Source organism: Silurus aristotelis (genome assembly GCF_946808225.1).
Source record: "Silurus aristotelis genome assembly, chromosome: 1".
Lineage (NCBI taxonomy): Eukaryota > Metazoa > Chordata > Actinopteri > Siluriformes > Siluridae > Silurus > Silurus aristotelis.
Window position 1 is genome coordinate 38776921 of NC_139574.1, and position 22005 is coordinate 38798925.

Below are 22005 nucleotides of genomic sequence, written 5' to 3' on the forward strand. Positions count from 1 at the left end.
AGTGGGACCATGATCAGAGGGCAGTACAGCCGGAAGTGTAAGTCATATAACCTATAGCTGGGGCTGCACAATTAATAATATTTTATCTCGATCACTGTTTTTGCCTCTGTTTAATTAAAGGAATACTCCACCCTGAGATGAAAAAATATCTTATAAATTACTTATCCTCAAGGCATCTACACGGTGGCTGAGAGAGCTCAACGTGCTACAACTTAAGAAAAAAACATGCAAATAGAAAAAAACACCAGAAAAAAAAAAAACACAACAACTTTATCAGTTTGACAACACATGTGCTGCAAACCCCCAAAACACAACCAAGTACAGAAACACACTGCAAATCCTCACAACACAACCAAACACAGAAACACGCTGCAAACCCCCACAACACAACCAAACACAGAAACACGCTGCAAACCCCCACAACACAACCAAACACAGAAACACGCTGCAAATCCTCACAACACAACCAAACACAGAAACACGCTGCAAATCCTCACAACACAACCAAACACAGAAACACGCTGCAAATCCTCACAACACAACCAAACACAGAAACACACTGCAAATCCCCACAACACAACCAAACACAGAAACACGCTGCAAATCCTCACAACACAATCAAACACAGAAACACGCTGCAAATCCTCACAACACAACCAAACACAGAAACACGCTGCAAATCCTCACAACACAACCAAACACAGAAACACGCTGCAAATCCTCCCAACACAACCAAACACAGAAACACGCGGCAAAACCTCACAACACAACCAAACACAGAAACACGCTGCAAATCCTCCCAACACAACCAAACACAGAAACACACTGCAAATCCTCACAACACAACCAAATAGTACAGATCACGAAATATATGTTTCAGGGGGACCACAACAAGTGACAAACCCGTCTGGGACTGCTTATTGTTCAATGTCAATTCATCAGTGGTGTTGTAGATGACATATACAATTAAAATAAACAAAAAAACTCACCTTTCAGATCATCAACAACACCACTGATGAATAGACACTGAACAAGCAGTCCAGGGGTCGTCACTTGTTGGGGTCCCCATGAAACATTTATTTTGTGGTCTGTGCTGTTTGCAGTGTAAATTAATTGGTTGTGTTGTGAGGATTTGCAGGACGTTTCTGTATTTAGTTGCGTTGTGAGGATTTGCAGCTTGTGTTGTTTAGCTGATGAAGATGTTTTCTTAATTTGCTGGTGTTTTTTCTATTTGCATATGTTTTCTTCAGTTGCAGTGCGTTGAACTTTCTGGTCCACCGTGATCCGAGGTGTGAATTACATCTTTCAGCTGATCAGAATCATTGTTCAATCACTGGCTTTTGGCAATGACCCAATATTCGTTAAAGAGTCAAGTTCAGACGCAAGGTTGATATTTAAATTTTTACATTCATAAGTTTTGGACTCCATGACTGGTCCCCCGGCATAAGTTATTACTGTGTGAGGCAGAGGTGGGAACAATTCACTGATGAGATTCTAGGATATGTCTTAATTATATTAATGCATGTTTTTTTAGATGCTGCTGTGAATGGTAGTATTTTAAAATGTACTAAACTGCCTTATCTGTCTTCTCTTTCTTTACTGTTTTGTAGGTGTGCAGCTGAGGAATCTGCATTGACCTGTCGGGAAAAATATTTTAATCAACTTTATCTAGTGTGTGTTATAATTAAACTAATGAATACAACAAAATTAACCTAATAATCAATGTAGGACTTATTAGATACAATAGAAGTAGTTTGATAAAACCTATTTAGCCTAGATGTTAATCAAACTTATGTAACCTATTTACACCACGTATAAGTAAAATAGTAATAATAAGGCACTTATGTGTGAGAATAGAATAGAGTCTGACTGATGTTATGAGTGTGTGGAATAGACAAAAAACAAAAGACAGCATTGAGTTTAAGCATGTTTATTGGGATAGAAAAGCTTGTGGGCTTCTGCGGCTGCAGAAGACATAAGGGAGTATTTTGGCTCAGAGTCAGGCGAAGGCAAAGTAGCAAGGTAATCGGGCAAAGGGACCGGAGAGGTAGGATAATAATCAGTGGGAGACCAGTGTGAGGGATAGGGAGAAAACTGTGGCCTTGTTGCAGGAAAGCAGATGCCATTGTCAAGGTCGTCATCATAAGTTTGAGTCTGTTGGTTGAAGACAGCAGAGAGGTCAGGTGAGGTCTGTGTGCCCATATCACGCGTAAAGGTGCACTGCAGGATGCGAGGAGACAGACAGGGATTCTCTGGAACAGTTGGCATAGAGAGATATTTAATAAATCGAGCAAAATTTAGTAGCTAGTGAGAAGAGCTGGAATTGGGGATATTGTTTGCGAAGACCACTCTTAGGAGATGTTCCAGGACATCTGCGTGATGGAGCTGAGCAAAAGAGACCAACAGAGATAAGATGTTAAACAGGGTAAAATCACAGTGACAAAAAGACAAGGTGCTAGGTGCATGCAAGAATAACACACATTCTACACACTATGTAACAATCAGTTCAGAATGCACAAATAAAGTATAACCTGGGCACGTGCATAATCAAATTAGAGTAATATAGTCAAGCACATGTAAACAGACAATCTAATACACTGATATAGCTAAATTCAATAAAAGTAGAATAGTGAAACAGCATTTAAAAAAGAATAAAAGCATAACACTTACCCATTGCAGATGCAGGAAGACAAAATAGGCTGCAAAATGGTTATTCACACTAGACAGAATGAAGCAATGTATGGTTGGGTTTAGAGAGAATAAAAGCTTTATACACACTCATTTTTTTTTTAATAAAACCAGATAAAGGCCAAAACTAAGTGGAATGGAGGAGAGCAGGAACTCCAAATATGGGACCATATGGGAAGAGTGAAGACCAAGGCCAAAGATAAGGGGAATTGAAACAAAGAGGGCAAAGTCAGAAAATAAGGGGAATTGTTCAAGATAAAGAAATTAGAAAAAAAACAAAAGACACAGGGCGTCTTCAGGGTATAAATACAAGCACAAGCAGACAGCAGGTGTACTTCATCATTTTGGTGTGCTTTATCATTTTAATGCGCTGATCATTTTTTATGTGAAGTACCCACCTTCTATTGAGCTCACTGGAACGTGCATGGAATAAAGAAGTTTTGCTTTTACTCATCCAAGACTGAGGATCCTTCATTGGCGGTTTGTGTCTACTATATTTTATCTTTTTAGAAATTGGCTGAACAACATTGGGAATCCTCTGAGCAAAGAATCCACCCTCGATGTGTCGTCTCGGAGACGGGCTCTGAGTTCCGACAACACATACACATTTTTGTGTATAAGTGCTATATAAATAAATTAAATTCAAGTTAAATGAAGCTGATTATTATTAATGAAATAAATACAATTATTTAGAAAAGATGAGTACAGATGAACCGGTGAAGTGACTCTCCTGAACCTCATTGTTTTGAATAGAAGCGATAAACCGAACTCTCTTGAACCGAGTCACTTGAACTGAATCTAAGGAGTCGAAATCATTTAATCGAATCTTTTTTAACTGAATTGACCAAACTGAATGGACTGAATTATTAAAATGAATCTATTAAATAGTTATTTCTGATGTTTTTCTACTAACTGCAGTTGTCAAAATTTGAACTATGATGTTATGAGGCTGCATTGGAACTAAACTTTATAGTATTGTGTGCATCAGATGAACCCATGAAGAACTCATGTATTTTAAACTGATTTAATCTCTGTGTTATTGTGATTTAATATTTAAACTGATGCTGTAAATACAGTTCAATAACTGTTTATTGTTTTACTTTAACTTCTATTCATGTAAAATTGGGTTTAAACAAAACCTTTATTTTATTATCATTTACTTTTGTCCCGTTTTCCAACATTTTATCATGTGGATTTTAATTCTTAGTTAAATTTAAATGATGTCCAATAATAATTTAATAATAGAAACAAACACACTATATTTAAGATATTTATTTATTTTAAAGGAAGAAAAAATATTTAGTTACAATAATCACTGATATTTTTGTACTTTATTATATGTAGGACATGTCCAGCTTGATCTCCTCTTTTTCTTTCTCTGGTTTTCTTTCTCTAGTGCTGAAGTCATATTGCTGAACAGCTGTACAGCTTCCTCCAGTCACTCTCGGGTTTACATCCTCATTTCTCTTCAGAATAATTACTGGAGCTGTAAGTTGTAATTCTTCTTTATGTCTAGTTCGGCCTTCTTTCTTTTCTCCTTCCACTTATTTCTCTCAAATTCCAAAGTGGCCTTCAGCTGAGCAACACGTTCCTCCTGTTGTTCTCGTTCTCTAATCAAATTATCTCGCTCATGCTCTGCACAATTCTTCTCTTCCTCACACTGATTCAGGGAATCTTGAAGGTCTCTGATGGTTTGAAGATGTAAGATGGTCCTTTCCTGCATGTCTTGTTTGACTATCTTTATTTTCACATGCTATTTATTTTTTTCAAAATCCAAAGTGGCCTGCAGCTGAGCAACATGTTCCTCCAGTCGCTCTTGGTATCTCATCAAATTATCTTTCTCATGCTTTGCAGTCTTCCTCTCTTCTTTACAGAGATTCAGAGTATCCTGGATCTTTTTGATGGTCAGAAGCGGTAAGTTGATCCTCTCCTTCATGTCTAGTTGGTCCTTCTTGCTTTTTCCTTCCCGTTTATTTCTCTCAAATTCAAAAGTGGCCTCGAGCTGAGCAACACGTTCCAGCAGTTGCTTTTGTTCTCTCTCATGTTCTACAATTCTACAACTCCTCCAGAGTTTGCACCTTCTTTATCAGAATGGCTTTCTCTTCTGTTATCTTCTCTATTATCAGATTAAGAAATGCATCCCAATCTGTAACGACTTTCTGCATGTGTTCCAGCTTCTCCTCCTCTTCCGTAATCTGTTTATTTTTCTTCTGTCTCCTGCTTTGAAAAAAACTCTCTAAGTCTCCTAAATTTATTTTACACCAATTTTATTCAACCATGAAATAAATCGTGTCAGCGTCCAGCAGCAGGTTCACCATCTCCACCATGAATTCCACTGATGCTTCATCTGCTTTAGATCCACTTGAGCTTCACCCACCAACACTACACTGACATGGAGCTGACTGCCAGTGTCACACTGTATAAAAGATAAAGGCGTGTATGCAGCTCTATCACTCATCTCTTTATGAGGATAGTAAAAGCTAATGCAGTGAATGAAACAGGATAATAACTGTATCACTTAGATTATGCCATGACGCCTGCTATGCTTTTACACATAGAGCAACAATATTCCTTTTTCTCTTTCTGTATGTTGCATGACTTGTTTAATAGCATTCACGATTAGTTTGTTTTGGTGACAAAAGCGTCCATTTGCACACTTTTTTAATGATGAATAAAAATAAAGATAAATAATAATAAAAAATAATTCAAAATTTTTGCCGTTGGACAGACGGCAAATGTTCAGTCAGCATATGGCTTGGATGTGAGGAATCCAGAGTGATATTCTGAGCAATTTATCACTCTGGATGTGTACAGTCCCTGTAGTGTGAGCAAGAAAACACCAATAATCCTTTCAGCCTTCAGAACCGTCCTCTATCTATCTATCTATCTATCTATCTATCTATCTATCTATCTATCTATCTATCTATCTATCTATCTATCTATCTATCTATCTATCTATCTGTACACGGTATATATACATTATTTTGGCAAAAGTTTGCGGACACCTGGTCATAAGTACGGTATGTGCTTTTTGAGCATTACATTCCACATTTAGTCCCAATTTGTGCTGATATTTTCCTCCACTCTTCTGGGAAGATGTTTCACTAGATTTTGGAGTGTGCTTGTGGACATTTGTGTTCATCAGCCACTAGAGTGTTAGTAAAGTCAGGTAGAGATGTAGGTGAGGTGAGGAGGTCTGGGGTGCAGTCAGTGTTCACATTCATTCCAAAGGTGTTCAGTAGGGTTGAGAGCAGGCCACTCAAGATCTTCCTCTCCAAACCATGTAATCCAGATCTTCATGGAGCTGGTTTTGTGCACAGGGGCATTGCCATGCTGGAACAGATTTGGGTTTTAACAAAAACACACTACACAACTGTGTGCCTCCTGCTTTGTGTTAACAGTTTGGAAAAAACCACATATTGCAGAAAAGGTCAGGTGTCCCAATACTTTTGTCTAAAACAAGACAGAATTACACAAAACAACACAGAACTAAGAACTAAGACTACACAGGACTACAGGACTAAAGTGCACTTGTGCAAACAACATCATATAATTTGTATTGTATGTTTTGTATAATTTGTATTGTATTGTTTGTACATCATTGTGTGTGTGTGTGTGTGTGTGTGTGTGTGTGTGTGTGTGTGTGTGTGTGTGTGTGTGTGTGTGTGTGTGTGTGTGTGTGTGTGCTGAAGCAGGTCAGCGTGCCACAATGTTTGTGAGGGTCGTGTTAGAGTCACATATGACTTGCACTTTAACAGAAAGCATATGCTGTTTATTAACAAAAACAAATTCCTTTTCATACGGAGTCTTTACAGAAATATGAGTGCAGTCAATTGTGTTGATTACATTTGAAAAACAGAACATTGCTGCAAAGTGCATTTTAATTTCAGCCTGTTCTTGCACAGTGAAGGGAAACCTGATGTATCGACTACCCACCTTAATAATAACATCCAAAATGACAGGCATTATGACACTCAGATACCATACGGGCAGATACCAGACCTATAGCATGAGATTTAATAGAATTATATTATATCCAAAGAAGGTCTTTGTGAAAAGATGAATTATATATATTATTTATATGAAACCTTTTCCTGCCGCCCATTTTCCGCTAGAAACAACCTGTTGTCATTAAGCATGGAACCATGCTATATTTGGACAGGGATGGACGGATCAGCACATAGATCCAGGAGCACAGCTGTAGGAATCGAAATCACTTACTTTACACATAACTTATAATAAATGATAAACTCTGGGTTTTAAACAGAATTAAATCCATAAAGCTCAGAAAATCACCGTTCTAGGGGACGTACAGTTCCCTTTATCCCGGCAGAGGGTCTTCATCCTCCACCTGGAACACGACGTCTTTTCTAGAGTTAATCCCTGATAATGCAGAGGAGCTACAGGAGGAAAAACCAAGCAATCAATCCTTTGGGAGAAAAATAATATCAAATAGATAATCTTCTTCTTCTTTCGAACCAACTACCTGCATGTCTTCCTTCACCTTATCCATAAACCTCCTCTTTGGTCTTCCTCTTTTCCGCCTTCCTGGTGGCTCCATCCTCAGCATTCTCCTACCGATATACCCCATGTCCCCCCTCTGCACATGTCCAAACCATCTTATTCATGTCTCTCTTATTTTGTCCCCAAAACGTCCTACATGTGCTGTTTCTCTAATAAACTTGTTTCTAATCCTGTCCATCTTCGTCACTCCCAACGAACATCTCAAAATCTTCAGCTCTGCTACCTCCAGCTCCAATTCCTGTCTTTTTACTTAATGCCACTGTCTCCAAACCTTACAACATCTCAGGTCTCAACACAGTCCTATAAACTTTCCCTTTCAATCTCACAGATACTCTTCTATCACAAATCACTCCTGCTATCACTCTTCTCCACCCACTCCACCCTGCCTGCACTCTTTTCTTCACTTTTCTGACACACTCCCCATTACTTTGCACTGTTGACCCCAGATACCTGAACTTCACCTTTTCCACCTTTTCTCCCTGCAACCGCACCCCTCCACTGCCCTCCCTCTTATTCACACACATGTATTCTGTCTTACTCTTACTGACTTTCATTTCCCTTCTCTCCAGCGTGTACCTCCACCTCTCCAGGCTCTTCATAACCTGTTTACTACTCTCACCACTAATAACAATATCATCCACAAACATCATAGTCCACGGAGACTCCTGTCTGACCTCGGCCGTCAACCTGTCCATCACCACTGCAAACAGGAAAGGGCTCAGAGCTGATCCTTGATGCAGTTCCAACGTTCCACCTCCACACTGTTCTCATGCATGTCCTGCACCACCCTCACATACTTCTCTGACACACCAGACTTCCTTATACAATACCACAACTCCTCTCTAAACCCTGTTGTATGCTTCCTCTGGATCTATAAACACAATGCAACTCCTTTTGACCTTCTCTATACTTCTCTTTCAACATTCTCAAAGCAAATAATTGAGAAAAGAAGACAAAGATAAAATCAATTTTTATTAGTCCTCTTCATGTTTTATATGCAGTTTCTGCTGTTTATTCAGTTAAATACCCGCACTGAAGCACATGTTAGGTTATGTAACTGTACATCCTCAGTGTTATAGTTACTGTTCATGTAAATGTACATCCTCAGTGTTATAGTTACTGTTCATGTAACTGTACATCCTCAGTGTTATAGTTACTGTTCATGTAACTGTACATCCTCAGTGTTATAGTCTAATGCTCATGTAACTGTTCATATCTCTGTGATGTCACAGTGCGCCACTTTCGACCACATGCATAAAAGCCAGAACACTGAGCTTACGGCCATACCACTCTGAGAACGCTTGATCTTGACTGATTTTGGAAGCAGCCAACAAACTTAACACGTCGCGCATCAAAATTCTCAATCACGCAACCAAATTGATCTATATCATCCACTTCAGAAGAAACACATTAGCGGTAAGTTACTTTACAAGTCTTTAGTTTCATTAATTTTGCAGGTTCATCGCTAGTCACGCGTTAGTCACGTGCTTACCCAGAACTTCCGGGAAGTACGCTCTAGCTAGCATAAAAAACATTAAGCTTCAATAAAGTCCCTAAATCCTAACATCATCTAAACATGACATTACTACTTAACGCTCACGAGTACATTTAAAGGCTGTAAGCAGAAGGAGGCTCCACTGAGTAAACGCATCCCATCAGCTGAGAAAGAACGATCAGACTACAGAGATACTCATTATAAAAAAATTAACAAAGACCTTTATGGAATGATTTGTGATTAAAGCAGTTTTTACTTTTTTTAGATTCAATAAACTCTCTAGAAGAAAATATTGAAAAGACCTACAGAAATGGAAAAGACAAGCATAAGCCAGCAGGAGCTTCAGGCCATTAAGAGCCTTATGCTACTCAGCAACACTCACAAGTATGTTTTTTGCTCTTTATACTTTATTCCAATCATTGCAGTGATACAATATAATATGTAATATAATAATATATTATATAATGTTTTATCCAAATGTTTCTTTTCCATTCCACAGAAATGTCAGTGTTGAAAACCAGCTTCTGGCACTTAAAGGTGTGTAAGAAAGTACAAGTTGATTATTACTGCATGATTCAGTTCTATTAAAAAAACATATAATGTGATAATGTGATCTGAGCACCTTTTCATTTCATTTTGTAAATTATTTTACAGAAGTGAACACCAGACAAAATCTGGAAATCCGAGGCCTGAAATGCAAAATCAGCAGCATGGAGAAAAGCTTTCGCTTAATGGAGGTACTTTCTTTCCATTTTTAAATGCAGACATCATTGAACTTTTAGTGAGAAATGTGACTAAATAAAACTTAATCTGTTTTTTTTGTTTTCGATCCTCAACAGGAAAAACTTTACAAAGTGGAGATTGAGTTGAACAAAGGTAACAGTAAAATCTCTAATACTAAGTTTCTGTACATTTTGATGTGTTCTGTATTTGCATTGAATATGGAATAAATAAACACAAATAATTAATAATACAATAAAAAATTATAATTAATACAAAAATTAAACAAGCAGGAAGCTGATAAACGTATTTAAATGTGACATGTTGTAATCTAATTTTAGTGGATATACAGTTTAATCTTAGCATGTGCTAAACCTAGTATGTACATTATCACCAAAAGTATTGGAACAATAATGGAAAAAGTATTGACAAGGCAAATTCTTCACCGTCTTAATGAACCTAAATGTGTAACAGTCATTTTTGTTAAGATCTAGGAAGAAATATTGTAGGTCTCTCGGGATAAGGGCGTGTGACAAATGATATACATTTCTTTTATATTCATACAGGCCCAAAGCCCACAGCAAAGAGAACTGGATCAGACATGTCACCACCCAGGAAAGCTCAAAAGCCTCGACTTGATGCTGCTTCAGCTGATCCTGTAAACACAACACACACAACACAATCTCTCATCTCCAGTGCATTAGAAACACTACAAAAGTCCTGTTCTGATGTTTTACCTACAGACAGGATTCATGCACTTCTCACAGGAACAAGTGAACTTCCTGTTCTGAGAGATGAAGAGAAACACGTCATTTCTGAGTTTTGTGTAAACGAGGTCAGTTCTTATCTTCTGTTTTATTTAATGTGCATGCGATTTAAATACTTTATTCTTTAGCTGTGGATTTGAGTTTAAATTTTTTTAAAGTTGATTCATAATTCACTGGTCCTGATGTTCTTAAATTAAACAGTAGATATGATTTATTATGTCAAATTTTGTACATTTTATACAATATCTAATAGTTTTCCTAAACCCAGTCTACAGTCAAGTCTTAACTTCATAATATTTGTTTTAAAAACATGATTTAAATACATGTTTATTCAGTTGGATGCTAAAAGTTTTCTTCCGTCTTATTTAGTCCTTAGCAGAGACGTTTCTGTCTGTGATTTTGGAGAAGCTCAAGGTGGAGAAAGGGTTTATGGGACATGATCTCCTGCAGTCTCTCTGTAGGGTTTATGTAGGCGTGTGTCAACAGAGAGGAGACACTCACAAAGCACATGCTCTCGCCTACAGACTCCTTAAAGAAGGTGAGATTATATTTCATTACTTATCTACTAAAAATGATCTGGACACTGATACAGAGAGGACAATTGTGTCTTGTTGTTGGTGATGTACAGTGGATGTAAAAAGTTTACACACACTTATGAAATGGCAGGTTTTTTAAATATAAAGATAAAAATAACAACAGTGTAAACGTCAAACTTGTTACATGTTTAATGTGATTTTCCAAAAAACAAAGATCCAGAGACAAATATTTAATAATTGGTAACTTTTTAAATAAAAAACTATCACATCTTGATTGCATAAGTCTGAAAATCCCCATAACTAATACTTTGTGGAAGCACAATTTGCCTTTATTATGGCATCAAGTCTTTGTGAATAATCTCTATTAACTTCCCACATCTACACTTTTATCTATTCTACTTTGCAGAAATGTTTCTTTAAATTGCGAGGTGATCTCCTGTGTACAGCTCTTTGTAGGTCATTCCATAGGTTTTCAGTTGGGTTGAGGTCTGGGCTCTGGCTGGACCATTCCAGTACTGTGATGATCCTTTTCTAAAGCCGTGCCTTTGCTAATTTGGATATGTGCTTTTGGTCATTGTCATGTTGAAATGTGAAACTCCTCTTTATTTACAGCTTTTTTTACAGAGGACAATGTCACAGTCTTCTGGGTTCTCTCCCTCTCTGCTGGATCTCTTTCTTCCCCAGGAGTGGCTCTCGTTCCTGATCATCCCCTCGTCTTATGCTCGTGTCATGCTTTATTTTTCCTGGCTCCGGAAACACAACCCCTATCTAGATTAGAATAGTGGACGAGTCTTGGAATGGGGGGTGCCCTGCCAGACCCGCTGTCTCGCCTCAATCGGCCCTGTACCTGTCCTGTCACGTCAGGAGCCTCAACATGATCTCAGCTCTATCCCGGCAGTCTACCATGACCTAGGGCATCTTCAGCAAGGTCAAAGCATCCTCCCTTCCACCACACTGGCCACATGACTGTGCCATCAACCTGTTGCCTGGAACCTCTTCTCCCCATGGACGTTTGTACAATCTGTCTGGATTGCAGAAGGCCATGCACCAGTATAATCAGGAGTCTCTCTCTGCCGGGACTATTCACCCTTCCTCCTCCCCCGCTGGGGCTGGGTTCTTCTTTGTGGAGAAGAAGGACAAACCCTTCGCCCATGTAAAGACTATCAGGGACTTAACGCCATTACTTTTAAGAATCGCTATCTCCTACCGCTAATGGTGAACGGGAGCTCCTGGCTATCAAGCTGGCCTTAGAGGACTGGTGTCATTGGCTTGAGGGGGCCAAGGTGCCATTCATGGTTTTATGGCAAACAATGTCCAGCGCCCGGTACCGGGTAGGCCAGAAGGTCTGGCTGTCCACCCGAGACCTCTCTCTCAAGGCTGCCCCTGTCCCATTTCTAAAATGATCAACACTGTTGCGGTCTGCCTCAAACTCCCCAGAGTCCTCCGAATCCACCCATCCTTTCACGTTTCCCGTCTCAAACCCGTCTTGGCTTGTGCCTTCTGGTTTCGCGGCACGCAAGTCCGGTTCTGCAACGTGCACTTCCGGGTCCACAGCAATTTTGAGCAATCCCTCCCTCTCTGCTGGGATGTCGCTTTCTTCCCCGATTCTTGCTGAGGTTTTCCTGCTCTTTTTCCACCGGTTTGCCTGCCTGTTTTTACGGCTTTTTTTTTTTATTATTATTTTCTCTGTTTTGTTCGGTTTTTTGGCTATTTTTGTTCTGTGTTTATGCCTGGATTTCTTTGCTGCATGCTCGGACTAAATAGATGTGTTTTCTTTGGACTTTTGGGGGTTTTTTTTTTGTATTATTTACTTGGAGGATGCTCTGTATTGGCTTTGCACCAAACATACCTTTTAGATTTATGGGAAATACGTTTAATCTTTTGTCTTGTTGGACCAACACATTTTCCTACATGGTTGTAGTTGAATGAATTAATCTTTTGTCATCATTTAAATGTGTTTGCATATTCATATTAGCTTTATTGTTATTTCTCTCTGCAATTTGATAAGATGCAATTTTATAAGGTGTGTCAACTTTTTATATCCAATGTCTTTTTTTTTTTTTTTTTTTTTTTTTTTTTACTACAGTGTATTTATGTTCTGTTGTCTTGTTGCTTTGCAGACTTTCTTGAAGCCCCCAAAGTGATTATGGTCATGGTGACAGCATGGCCAAGTTTTTTGTCCCATGAAAGTTCTTTATGCCGAGCAATTCACATAGTGAGCAACCTGAAAGCAAAGGGAAAGATATTTCACTTGCTCACCAAGTATCTGCACTGGGATGAGGTAAGAAGCTGATCCTCAGTGTTCCTCTCAGTGTAAATTTTTTAAACTGGACTTTATCAAGTATTTTACTGCCTCCTTAATCTCCCTTTAATTTCCAAGTATCAGTGTAATCTAGTGGGACAAATTTTTTAAACATTTATGTTGAACTATGCTGTCAGTCAAACAGTGTTTTATTGCATTGGGTATTAAATAATGATGTATTTTTTGCCAGGAGCCTCCAGGAAACATCCACAATGCTATCACCAGCACCCTGAAGTCTTTTCTGGAAGACAGCAGTCTGAGGTTCCTGGAGAACAGCTGGTATGGTTATGATCTCTACCCTGCTACCTGGAACTACATCTTCAGCCTGGATCTTCTGTGTGCACAACTGGGCTGGACTTGGACCATTACCAATATTATACGGTACTGAATGCAAAACATCTTCAACATATTTAATTCTCAGCTTTTTAATATTCAAATCTGAATGATCAGAAATTAATCATTATTTTTCTATAACATCAGCGCTGAGAGGATTTCAGCTGCAAAGTTAATATTTAGGCAGCTTTTTTATATTTTATCTTTAATACAATAAGATCTCACAGGAAAAAATTGGGTAATTGTTGATATAGTGATGTTTCTGTGAGGAAATGTTTATTGTGCATTTATAAATGAAGTTTCCAGGATCAGTGTTCAGACAGTCAGAGAGAATTCTGTAATTTTAGCTGTAAGTATTTCACAATGAGAGGGTCTTTTTTCAGGAAGTGGTAGCTCAGCAGTGGTGAAGGCTCTGGATTACTGATCGGAAGGTCGGGGGTTCAAGCCCCAGAATCACCAAATTCCACTTTTTAGGCCCTTGAGCAAGACCCTTAACTCTCTGTGCTCCAGGGGTGCTGTAGTCATGGCTGACCCAGTGCTCTGCCCCCGGCTTTCTATCATCACTGGGGTATGTGAAGAAATAATTTTTCTGTGCTTTAAGGTACATTTGACAAGTAAAAAGTACCTTTAACCTGTGACCTAGTTCTTATTGATGATTTTTTCCATTAACGGTCAATAATCTAGAGGTCGTTTTTTTTTTTAGAGGAAATATTGCCACGTTCACATTCATGTTGCATAAAATCACAAGTGATAATAAAACCACAATGGCTGCTCCATAACCACCACAAAGACCCTCAACATATCCATTTCTCCTCTTTTTTATTTACTAGAAAGGATCTTTGGCTGATCCTGGACACTTGGCTGAGGCAAGCAAGAACAGAGCAAACACCGTTCCGAGACGTCTGTGTAGCAGCAGTTTTCAGGCTACTTGGTAAGTTTACTGTAAATCCTGTTTCAGAGCAACATCTTACATTATTCCTGGATTCTTCATCTTTTTACTTGTTGTTTCTGTCCTTCTTAAACAGGGCGACTTGGTCAACTAGGACTTAAGGTGAACATGCTAACGTCACTCGAAAACCTGGCAAAACGCATTAATCAGTTTGGAATGCAAAACTTCTCAAAAGGTATTTCTAAAGTATCAAATAAAGATGTTTTTATCAATCTTTATCTTTATTCTCTGATGTTTAGTTTTGTGCTTCAGCAGACCCTAATTTTGTATTGGATGTTGTGTGCAGGTATGCCATGGGAAGTGCAGCTCTCTGTCATCTATGCCATTCATGATCTGGCACCCAGCAACCCTGAAGCAGCTCTGAAGACTTTGGAATCATGGAGGAAAAACAGCACACAGCGCGTTCCCCCAGCCGTCATCAAATGCATTACGCAAATCAGTTTCCTTTGTCATCAGACCAAGTCACAAAACTCTAAGAAAATACTGTAGTGATTATTATAGTGAGCACTGCATCCCCCAGGTCTGTATCCTCAGTCACCAGCTGTTCACACTGTGAAACATGACTGTGCTGCAATGCACAGCTCCAATCATCAAGTTTAGCAGTCACATGACCGGCATGAGTCTCATCAGCAAAAACGACCAGACGCTTTCAGACAGGAAATGCAGTGGATAATGGACTGGTGCTGACTCAACAATCTTTGTGTTCAGCTGTGGAGAACCTCATTTGGTCTCACAAAGCCACCAGCATTGTGGATGACCACATACTTCCTTTATACATTATTGATTATATCAGTGGCGGGATGTGCATTTGGTACCTGGGCCTTCAGTGGGGACGTACCCAACTTAATCCACCTCTTAATACCACCACTATCATGTCGCAGTTATAGAAACAATCAATACAATACAAAACGCAATAGAACAGAGCATTACACAGAGAGAGAGAGAGAGAGAGAGAGAGAGAGAGAGAGAGAGAGAGAGAGAGAGAGAGAGAGGCATTTCACATATGGAGGTGAAAACCATTTTATTAAAACAAGAAACCCAGTTAAAATGCCAAACCTCTACACTACAACCTCAAAGGTGTCACCTACTGTACATCATCTGGAGCAGTTCAGAATCAATATTTGTCAATAACATGACAAAAACATAAAAATTTTAATAAAATACAACCTACTCAGCTGAGATGCGGACTTATAATTTGCACCTCCTCCTCACCATGTCCAGCTTTTCTTTGAAATGTATTTTTAAGAATATCCGAAATTAAATCAATTTATTTTCCTCCATAGGCATTAAAAAGTCTAACTCAGATGTATTCATGTGAACACAGAGCTACACACGTTTTTTTAGTTGAACTTGGCTGTAACAGTTTCCCTCTGACCAACCAATCAGAGGACGGAAAAATGCTGACGCTATTCTGGGCCTCATTTCTATAAGAGACTAAGGTAAAAAGGCCAGCAGTACAGACTTTGAAGTCACTGGACCTGGACACACACACACACACACACACACACACACACACACACACACGAAAATCACGTATCTTTATTTGTTGTGTACAGGAGTGCCGGGGGAAAAGGAGCAGTGCAATTATGTATCGGACTGTGAATTAGTCTTTAACGCCGCATACGCCGGAGCTTCCGACGTAGCGCTGCTCCAAATGTTGGTTGGTTGGTTGAACGAACTTTATTGTCATTGCATAGTACAGGTACACAGCAACTAAATGCAGTTTGGCATCTACCAGAAACGCAAAAAGTAGAAATCGTGAAAATCGTGCAGATAAATATGTAGCAAATTCACAGCATGCGATATATATATATATGTATATGTGTACAGTGAATAAATATAAAGGGTATAGCAGTGCAGAGACGTGTGGACATTGTTAGGAAGCAAATGTAAGTGGTTATGGCTATGGCATTGAAAAAGAAATGTGCAGAAGTAGAAGGTTATAAGATTACGCCGTTTAAGAAATGTGCAAGCTGAATAAACAAGTTATAAATATATATATATGAATGTGAAATGTTGATCAGAATGTACAGTAATGTATATAAAGAAACACATAAATAAAATAGTGCAGATATAATCTGGAGAGACGCTGAGCCTCGCCATCTTGGTCTTACTGAGATTTTAGTTCTGTGTTGCTTTGTGTCATTTTGTCTTGTTTTATGAAGCACTTTGGTCCTTAAGCAATATTGTTTTGTTTTACTGTGTACTGCACCAACTGTACAGCATATGGTTAAAATGACTAGATAGATAGATAGATAGTGTGTGTGAGAGATTGTGTTTTGTTTCTTTTATTAAAGTGTTGGACTTTATTTAAATCATAACTAAAAACTAAAAGTTTAGTTAGAATGCAGCCTTATAACATCTACTGTTAAAATAAAACTTTTAACAACCTCAGTTAGTTAAAAACATCAGAAATAACACTTTGGCATTCAAAACATTACAAAATAATTTAATTCAATAAACTAATTTTAATAACTCAATCCATTCAGTTTTGTTTGGTTCATTAATTTCTACTCTGTAGATTCAGTTCAAGTCACTCGGTTCAAAAGAGTTCGGTTCAATAAATTCATTTAAAAATAATAAGGTCCAGAAGAGTCGGTTCACTGGATTCGGTTCAATTGAGTCTGAATCAAAAGATTCACTGGTAAATGACTCGATTCCACAGTTCTAACAAAATCTGTAACATAAAACATTCTGTCTCCTTAAAAATATTTCTTTCAGCAGTCTCACTCAAGAAAAAGAAACGTTTGTTCTGTTTGTGCAAAACCAGCAGCTGGTCAGAAAGTTCCTTCTCTGTTCCTGGGTTAGTTTGAGGGGTTCACCTCAGTCAGCTTCGTCTCTGTGGTTTGGCTCGTCATCTTACATCATCGTCTCATTGTAATGAACGGTGTTCCAGCATGAAAAAAACCCTGACCTGCATATATACAGACAATAATCAGTTCCCAAACATCTCAACATTCACTGTTTCTAGTTCAATAACAGAACAAATAGCATTCGTACAGCTCAGAGTCTGATTTGAGGTTTGATCAAGTTTACATTTTATTCTAACAATATGTTTGATTGAGTTCTTGCATGTAGATGATACTTTTAATAAATTTAATACTAACTTCATGCAGTTTCTCAACATAAAGACTGGATTTTATAAAAACCTTTTTGACAAAATAAATTGTTTCAATGTTATTAAATCTGTACTCGTTATTTCTACATTATTTATTATATTAATTTTAATCAGCTTTATTTAACTTCAGTTTCATTTATTAATATCACAAAAATTCAGCTTAAAAATTAAACATAAACCCCCTGTATGTAAAACAGTAAACAGTTTAAGTTTAAGACCGTTTAATATTATCAAGAAAAATATCTATAATATAATTATTAATATTAATATTAATATTAATAATAATAATAATAATAATAATAATACAAATAAATGCAGTTGGTTGTCAGATTTTAGTCTTACACTGCCCTCTAGTGGCTCTGTCAGGACTTTCCTTTTACTTCAATATGTGCAAATATTATTAATCGTTTTTGTTGTCTAGTTATAGCAAGTTGAGGAGTCTCCCCCGTGTGGGTGGAGGAGGAACTGCTACAGTTTAGAGCCTGATTTGAGGTCAGATCAAGTTGAGTTCTAACAGTAAGTTTGATTGAGTTCTAACATGTAAATGGTACATTTAATAAATTTACTACCACCTTCATGCAGGTTCTCAGCATAAATAGTGAATTTTATAAAAACATTTTTGGACAAAATAAATGTTATTAAATTTGTACTCGTCTTTTCTGGATCATTTATTTTTTTAGATATTAATCAGCTTTATTTAACTTGAATTTCATTTATTTATATTGCACTTATACACAAAAAACTTCTAGCGCTTCACCACTACATCACTCAAATACTACTGCAGTGTGTAATCTTCTAATAAACCCTAATAGTGACATGGTGTTGTATAAATAATAGTAAATGTAAATATTAATTTCAGATTGCATTACCACTGGGATTCAATCTAAAATATTACTTTTGATCATATGAAATATTTTAGATTATATATTTGATTACAGATCATTGGACAAGACACCTGTCAGTCAAGATATACAGGTGAATGACAGGTGTCTCGTCCAATGATCGGTAAGTTTACATTCACAAACGATACCTACCTTTTCCGGTTTGTCTGACTTGTCGTTGTGTTTTCAGATTTGTTAATGTGTTTTTGCATTTGTTATTTTGTTTTCGGATTTGTTAATGTGTTTTGCACTTCTCGGCCACCGTACTAATTTGGTATTGTTTGTTTATAACTTGACATTTAAAAAAGCAACATTTTGTGTAAAATTCCCTTTAAAAGTGTAGTACAGTGTAATTCATCGTGATACCGCTAGAAGGAGCTAAAGTTTAGTAGAACATTACTGCCACCTACTGGACATTGAACACTTTTTAAAATGAAGTGGAAGATTAAACAGTACTGTATGATAAAGAAGTGTTTAAATAAAGACATTTATGTGCAGGAAGACCAGATGTAATTCTTCTTACTGTTTGTGTTTCATTTATAATGTGACCCAGACAGCACCTATATTTTATAGTTTCAGTGGAAACAATTTAAACCGGAAAAGGTAGGTATCGTTTGTGAATGTAAACTTACCGATCATTGGATGAGACACCTGTCAGTCACCTGTATATCTTGACTGACAGGTGTCTCGTCCAATGATCTGTAATTAAATATATAATATAAAATATTTCATATGATCATAAGTGATCTTTCAGATTGAATCCCAGTGGAAACGCGACTGATCCTAAGCTGCTGCTTTTCAGCTGATACACACTGTGTGGTCAAAAGTATTTGGACACCGGTCTTTTCAAGCCAGATGTGGTTCATAAATTCACCTAAAATGCACTTTATGACTTTTATCTGAAAGAAATATTCACATTTACTATTATTTATACAACACCATGTCACTATTAGGGTTTATTAGAAGATTACACATGGCAGTAGTATTTGAGTGATGTAGTGGTGAAGCTCTAGAAGTTTTTTGTGTATAAGTGCAATATAAATAAATGAAATTCAAGTTAAATAAAGCTAATTAATATTAATGTAATAAACTAAATGATCCAGAAAAGACGAGAACAGATTTAATAACATTTATTTTGTCCAAAAATGTTTTTATAAAATTCACTATTTATGCTGAGAACCTGCATGAAGTTGGTACTAAATTTATTAAATGTACCATTTACATGTTAGAACTCAATCAAACTTACTGTTAGAACTCAACTTGATCTGACCTCTAAACTGTAGCAGTTCCTCCTCCACCCACATGGGGGAGACTCCTCAACATGATATACAAGACAACAAAAAAACGATTAATAATATTTTGTACATATTTAAGTAAAAAGAAAGTCCTGACAGAGCCACTAGAGGGCAGTGTAAGACTGAAATCTGAGAACCAACTGCAGTTATTGTTGTTATTATTATTATTATTATTATTATTATTAATATTAATAATTATATTATAGATATTTTTCTTGATAATATTAAACCGTCTTAAACTTAAACTGTTTACTGTTTTACATACAGGGGGTTCATGTTTAATTTTTAAGCTGAATTTTTGTGATATAAATAAATGAAACAGAAATTAAATGAAGCTGATTAAAATTAATGTAATAAATAATGTAGAAATAACGAGTACAGATTTAATAACATTGAAACAATTTATTTTGTCAGAAAGTTTTTTTTATAACATCCAGTCTTTATGTTGAGAAACTGCATGAAGTTAGTACTAAATTTATTAAAGGTATCATCTACATGGAAGAACTCAATCAAACATCTTAGAATCAAATGAGAACTTGATCAAATCTTAAATCAGACTCTGAACTGTACGAATGCTATTTGTTCTGTTATTGAACTAGAAACAGTGAATGTTGAGATGTTTGGAAACAAAAGTTTCTTTTTCTTGAGTGAGACTGCTGAAAAAATTAAGGAGACAGAATGTTTTATGTTACAGATTTTGTTAGAACTGTGGAATCGAGTCATTTACCAGTAAATCTATTGATTTAGACTTAATTGAATTGAAACCAGTGAACCGACTCTTCTGGACCTTATTATTTTTAAATAATTTTTTTTTTTGAACCGAGTTACTTGAACTTAATCTTCAGAGTTTAAATTAACAAACAAAACTGAATGGATTGAGTTATTAAAATTAATTTATCGAATTAAATTATTTTGTAATGTGTTGAATGCCAAAGTGTTATTTCTGATGTTTTTGAATAACTGAGGTTGTTAAAAGTTTTATTTTAACAGTAGATGTTATAAGACTTCATTCTAACTAAACCTTTATTTTTAGTTAGGATTTAAATGAAGTCCAAAACTTTATTAAAATAAACAAAACACAACAAAATTAAAAATATAAAATTTTCATTAAACATTACAATAATTATAGATTTGTACTTTATTATATGTAAGACATGTGCTCACATGCTGAATCTAAACCTGCCCAGAGCTTTACAGATTTTTGCTCTCCAGTGCTGCCATTTCCTGTTCCTCAGGAATTATTGAGGAAGTTGTAAGAATGGTCAGATCTTTCCATGAGGTCAGACCCCGAGAACTGCCATGCAACAGAACATTAAACTTTCTAATCTGAGGAGAAGATCTCTTTAATTTGAGGAGAGAAAGACATCTGTTCAGCAGCCCCCTCTTTCCCTCCTGGGGATATGACCGGGTCATGGAAAGATGATTAAGAAGTTCCTGGAATTCAAGCTACTATACTTGCATACTGCAGTTATTATAATTTAGGAATGTATGAATTTTAACTTTTGTTTGGTATCATTTTAAAGGTCTCAGTGTGATTGGAAATATGATCTCAGTACAATATCAGTAGAACAGACCAAAAATAAAGATCTCAGGTTTGGGGAAAATTCTGTCCTTCTGATGTGAGATTTGTCCCGGAGAAGATCTTTATCAGGTGTTAGTTTTTTGTTTTTGTATTTTTTACCACAGGAGGTTTTTGGTTTTTAGGTCACCTCCAGTCCCAACTAACTAACTAACTAACTAACTAACTAACTAACTAACTAACTAACTAACTAACTAACTAACTAACTAACTAACTAACTCACTGACTATCTATCTATCTATCTATCTATCTATCTATCTATCTATCTATCTATCTATCTATCTATCTATCTATCTACAAGAAATTAAAAATAGCTCCTACAGTGAAATAAATGGTTTTTATTGTCATTTTAATCATATGCTGTACAGTTGGTGCAGTACACAGTAAAACATAACAATATTGCTTAAGGACCGAAGTGCTTCATAATACAAGACAAAATGACACAAAGCAACACAGAACTAAAATCTAAGTAAGATGTAAGGTGCCCACCCAATGGCCCAATGACGGAATCCACTGGTGTGTGGTGTCTGCTGCGTGTTAGTCTTTCGTGCGGCTGTAAAAGATTACTCAAATGGATTGCACTTTGTTACATGAATCTAATTTTTACCTCCAATCTGACTCCAATTTATAATAAAGATTTAATTTGAATATCTCTAATTTAAGATGATCACCTTATTGGTTGCATTCCGTCTTTTCAATTAATCATTCGTTATGGATCCGGAGTTGCTTAGAACCTTGTGCTTGGCTAACGATACCTGCTCAAGGAGGCACATTGGCCAGTCCGAATCTTAGTCAGAGGATATAACGGTAAACTAATA

At 36.9% G+C, this 22005-nt stretch overlaps 2 protein-coding genes and 1 long non-coding RNA gene across 3 annotated transcripts in view; all 3 read left to right on the forward strand.

Annotated features, from left to right (window-relative positions):
* Window positions 1–22005, forward strand: part of LOC310725262 (uncharacterized protein) — a 127370-nt gene that overhangs the window by 12589 nt on the left and 92776 nt on the right. The gene's annotated exons all lie outside the window — the stretch shown is intronic.
* On the forward strand, window positions 8571–9445 carry LOC310733597. The gene is made up of 4 exons (XR_014535825.1): window positions 8571–8628; window positions 8973–9091; window positions 9207–9244; window positions 9362–9445. It is a non-coding gene; the product is annotated as an uncharacterized lncRNA (long non-coding RNA).
* LOC310724794 (little elongation complex subunit 1-like) lies at window positions 9578–13432 on the forward strand. Its single transcript, XM_083539126.1, has 5 exons — window positions 9578–9583; window positions 9994–10262; window positions 10564–10732; window positions 12851–13011; window positions 13223–13432. Exons 2-5 carry the CDS (start codon window positions 10029–10031, stop codon window positions 13418–13420), a joined length of 762 nt encoding a protein of 253 aa, XP_083395252.1. The 5' UTR covers window positions 9578–9583; window positions 9994–10028; the 3' UTR covers window positions 13421–13432.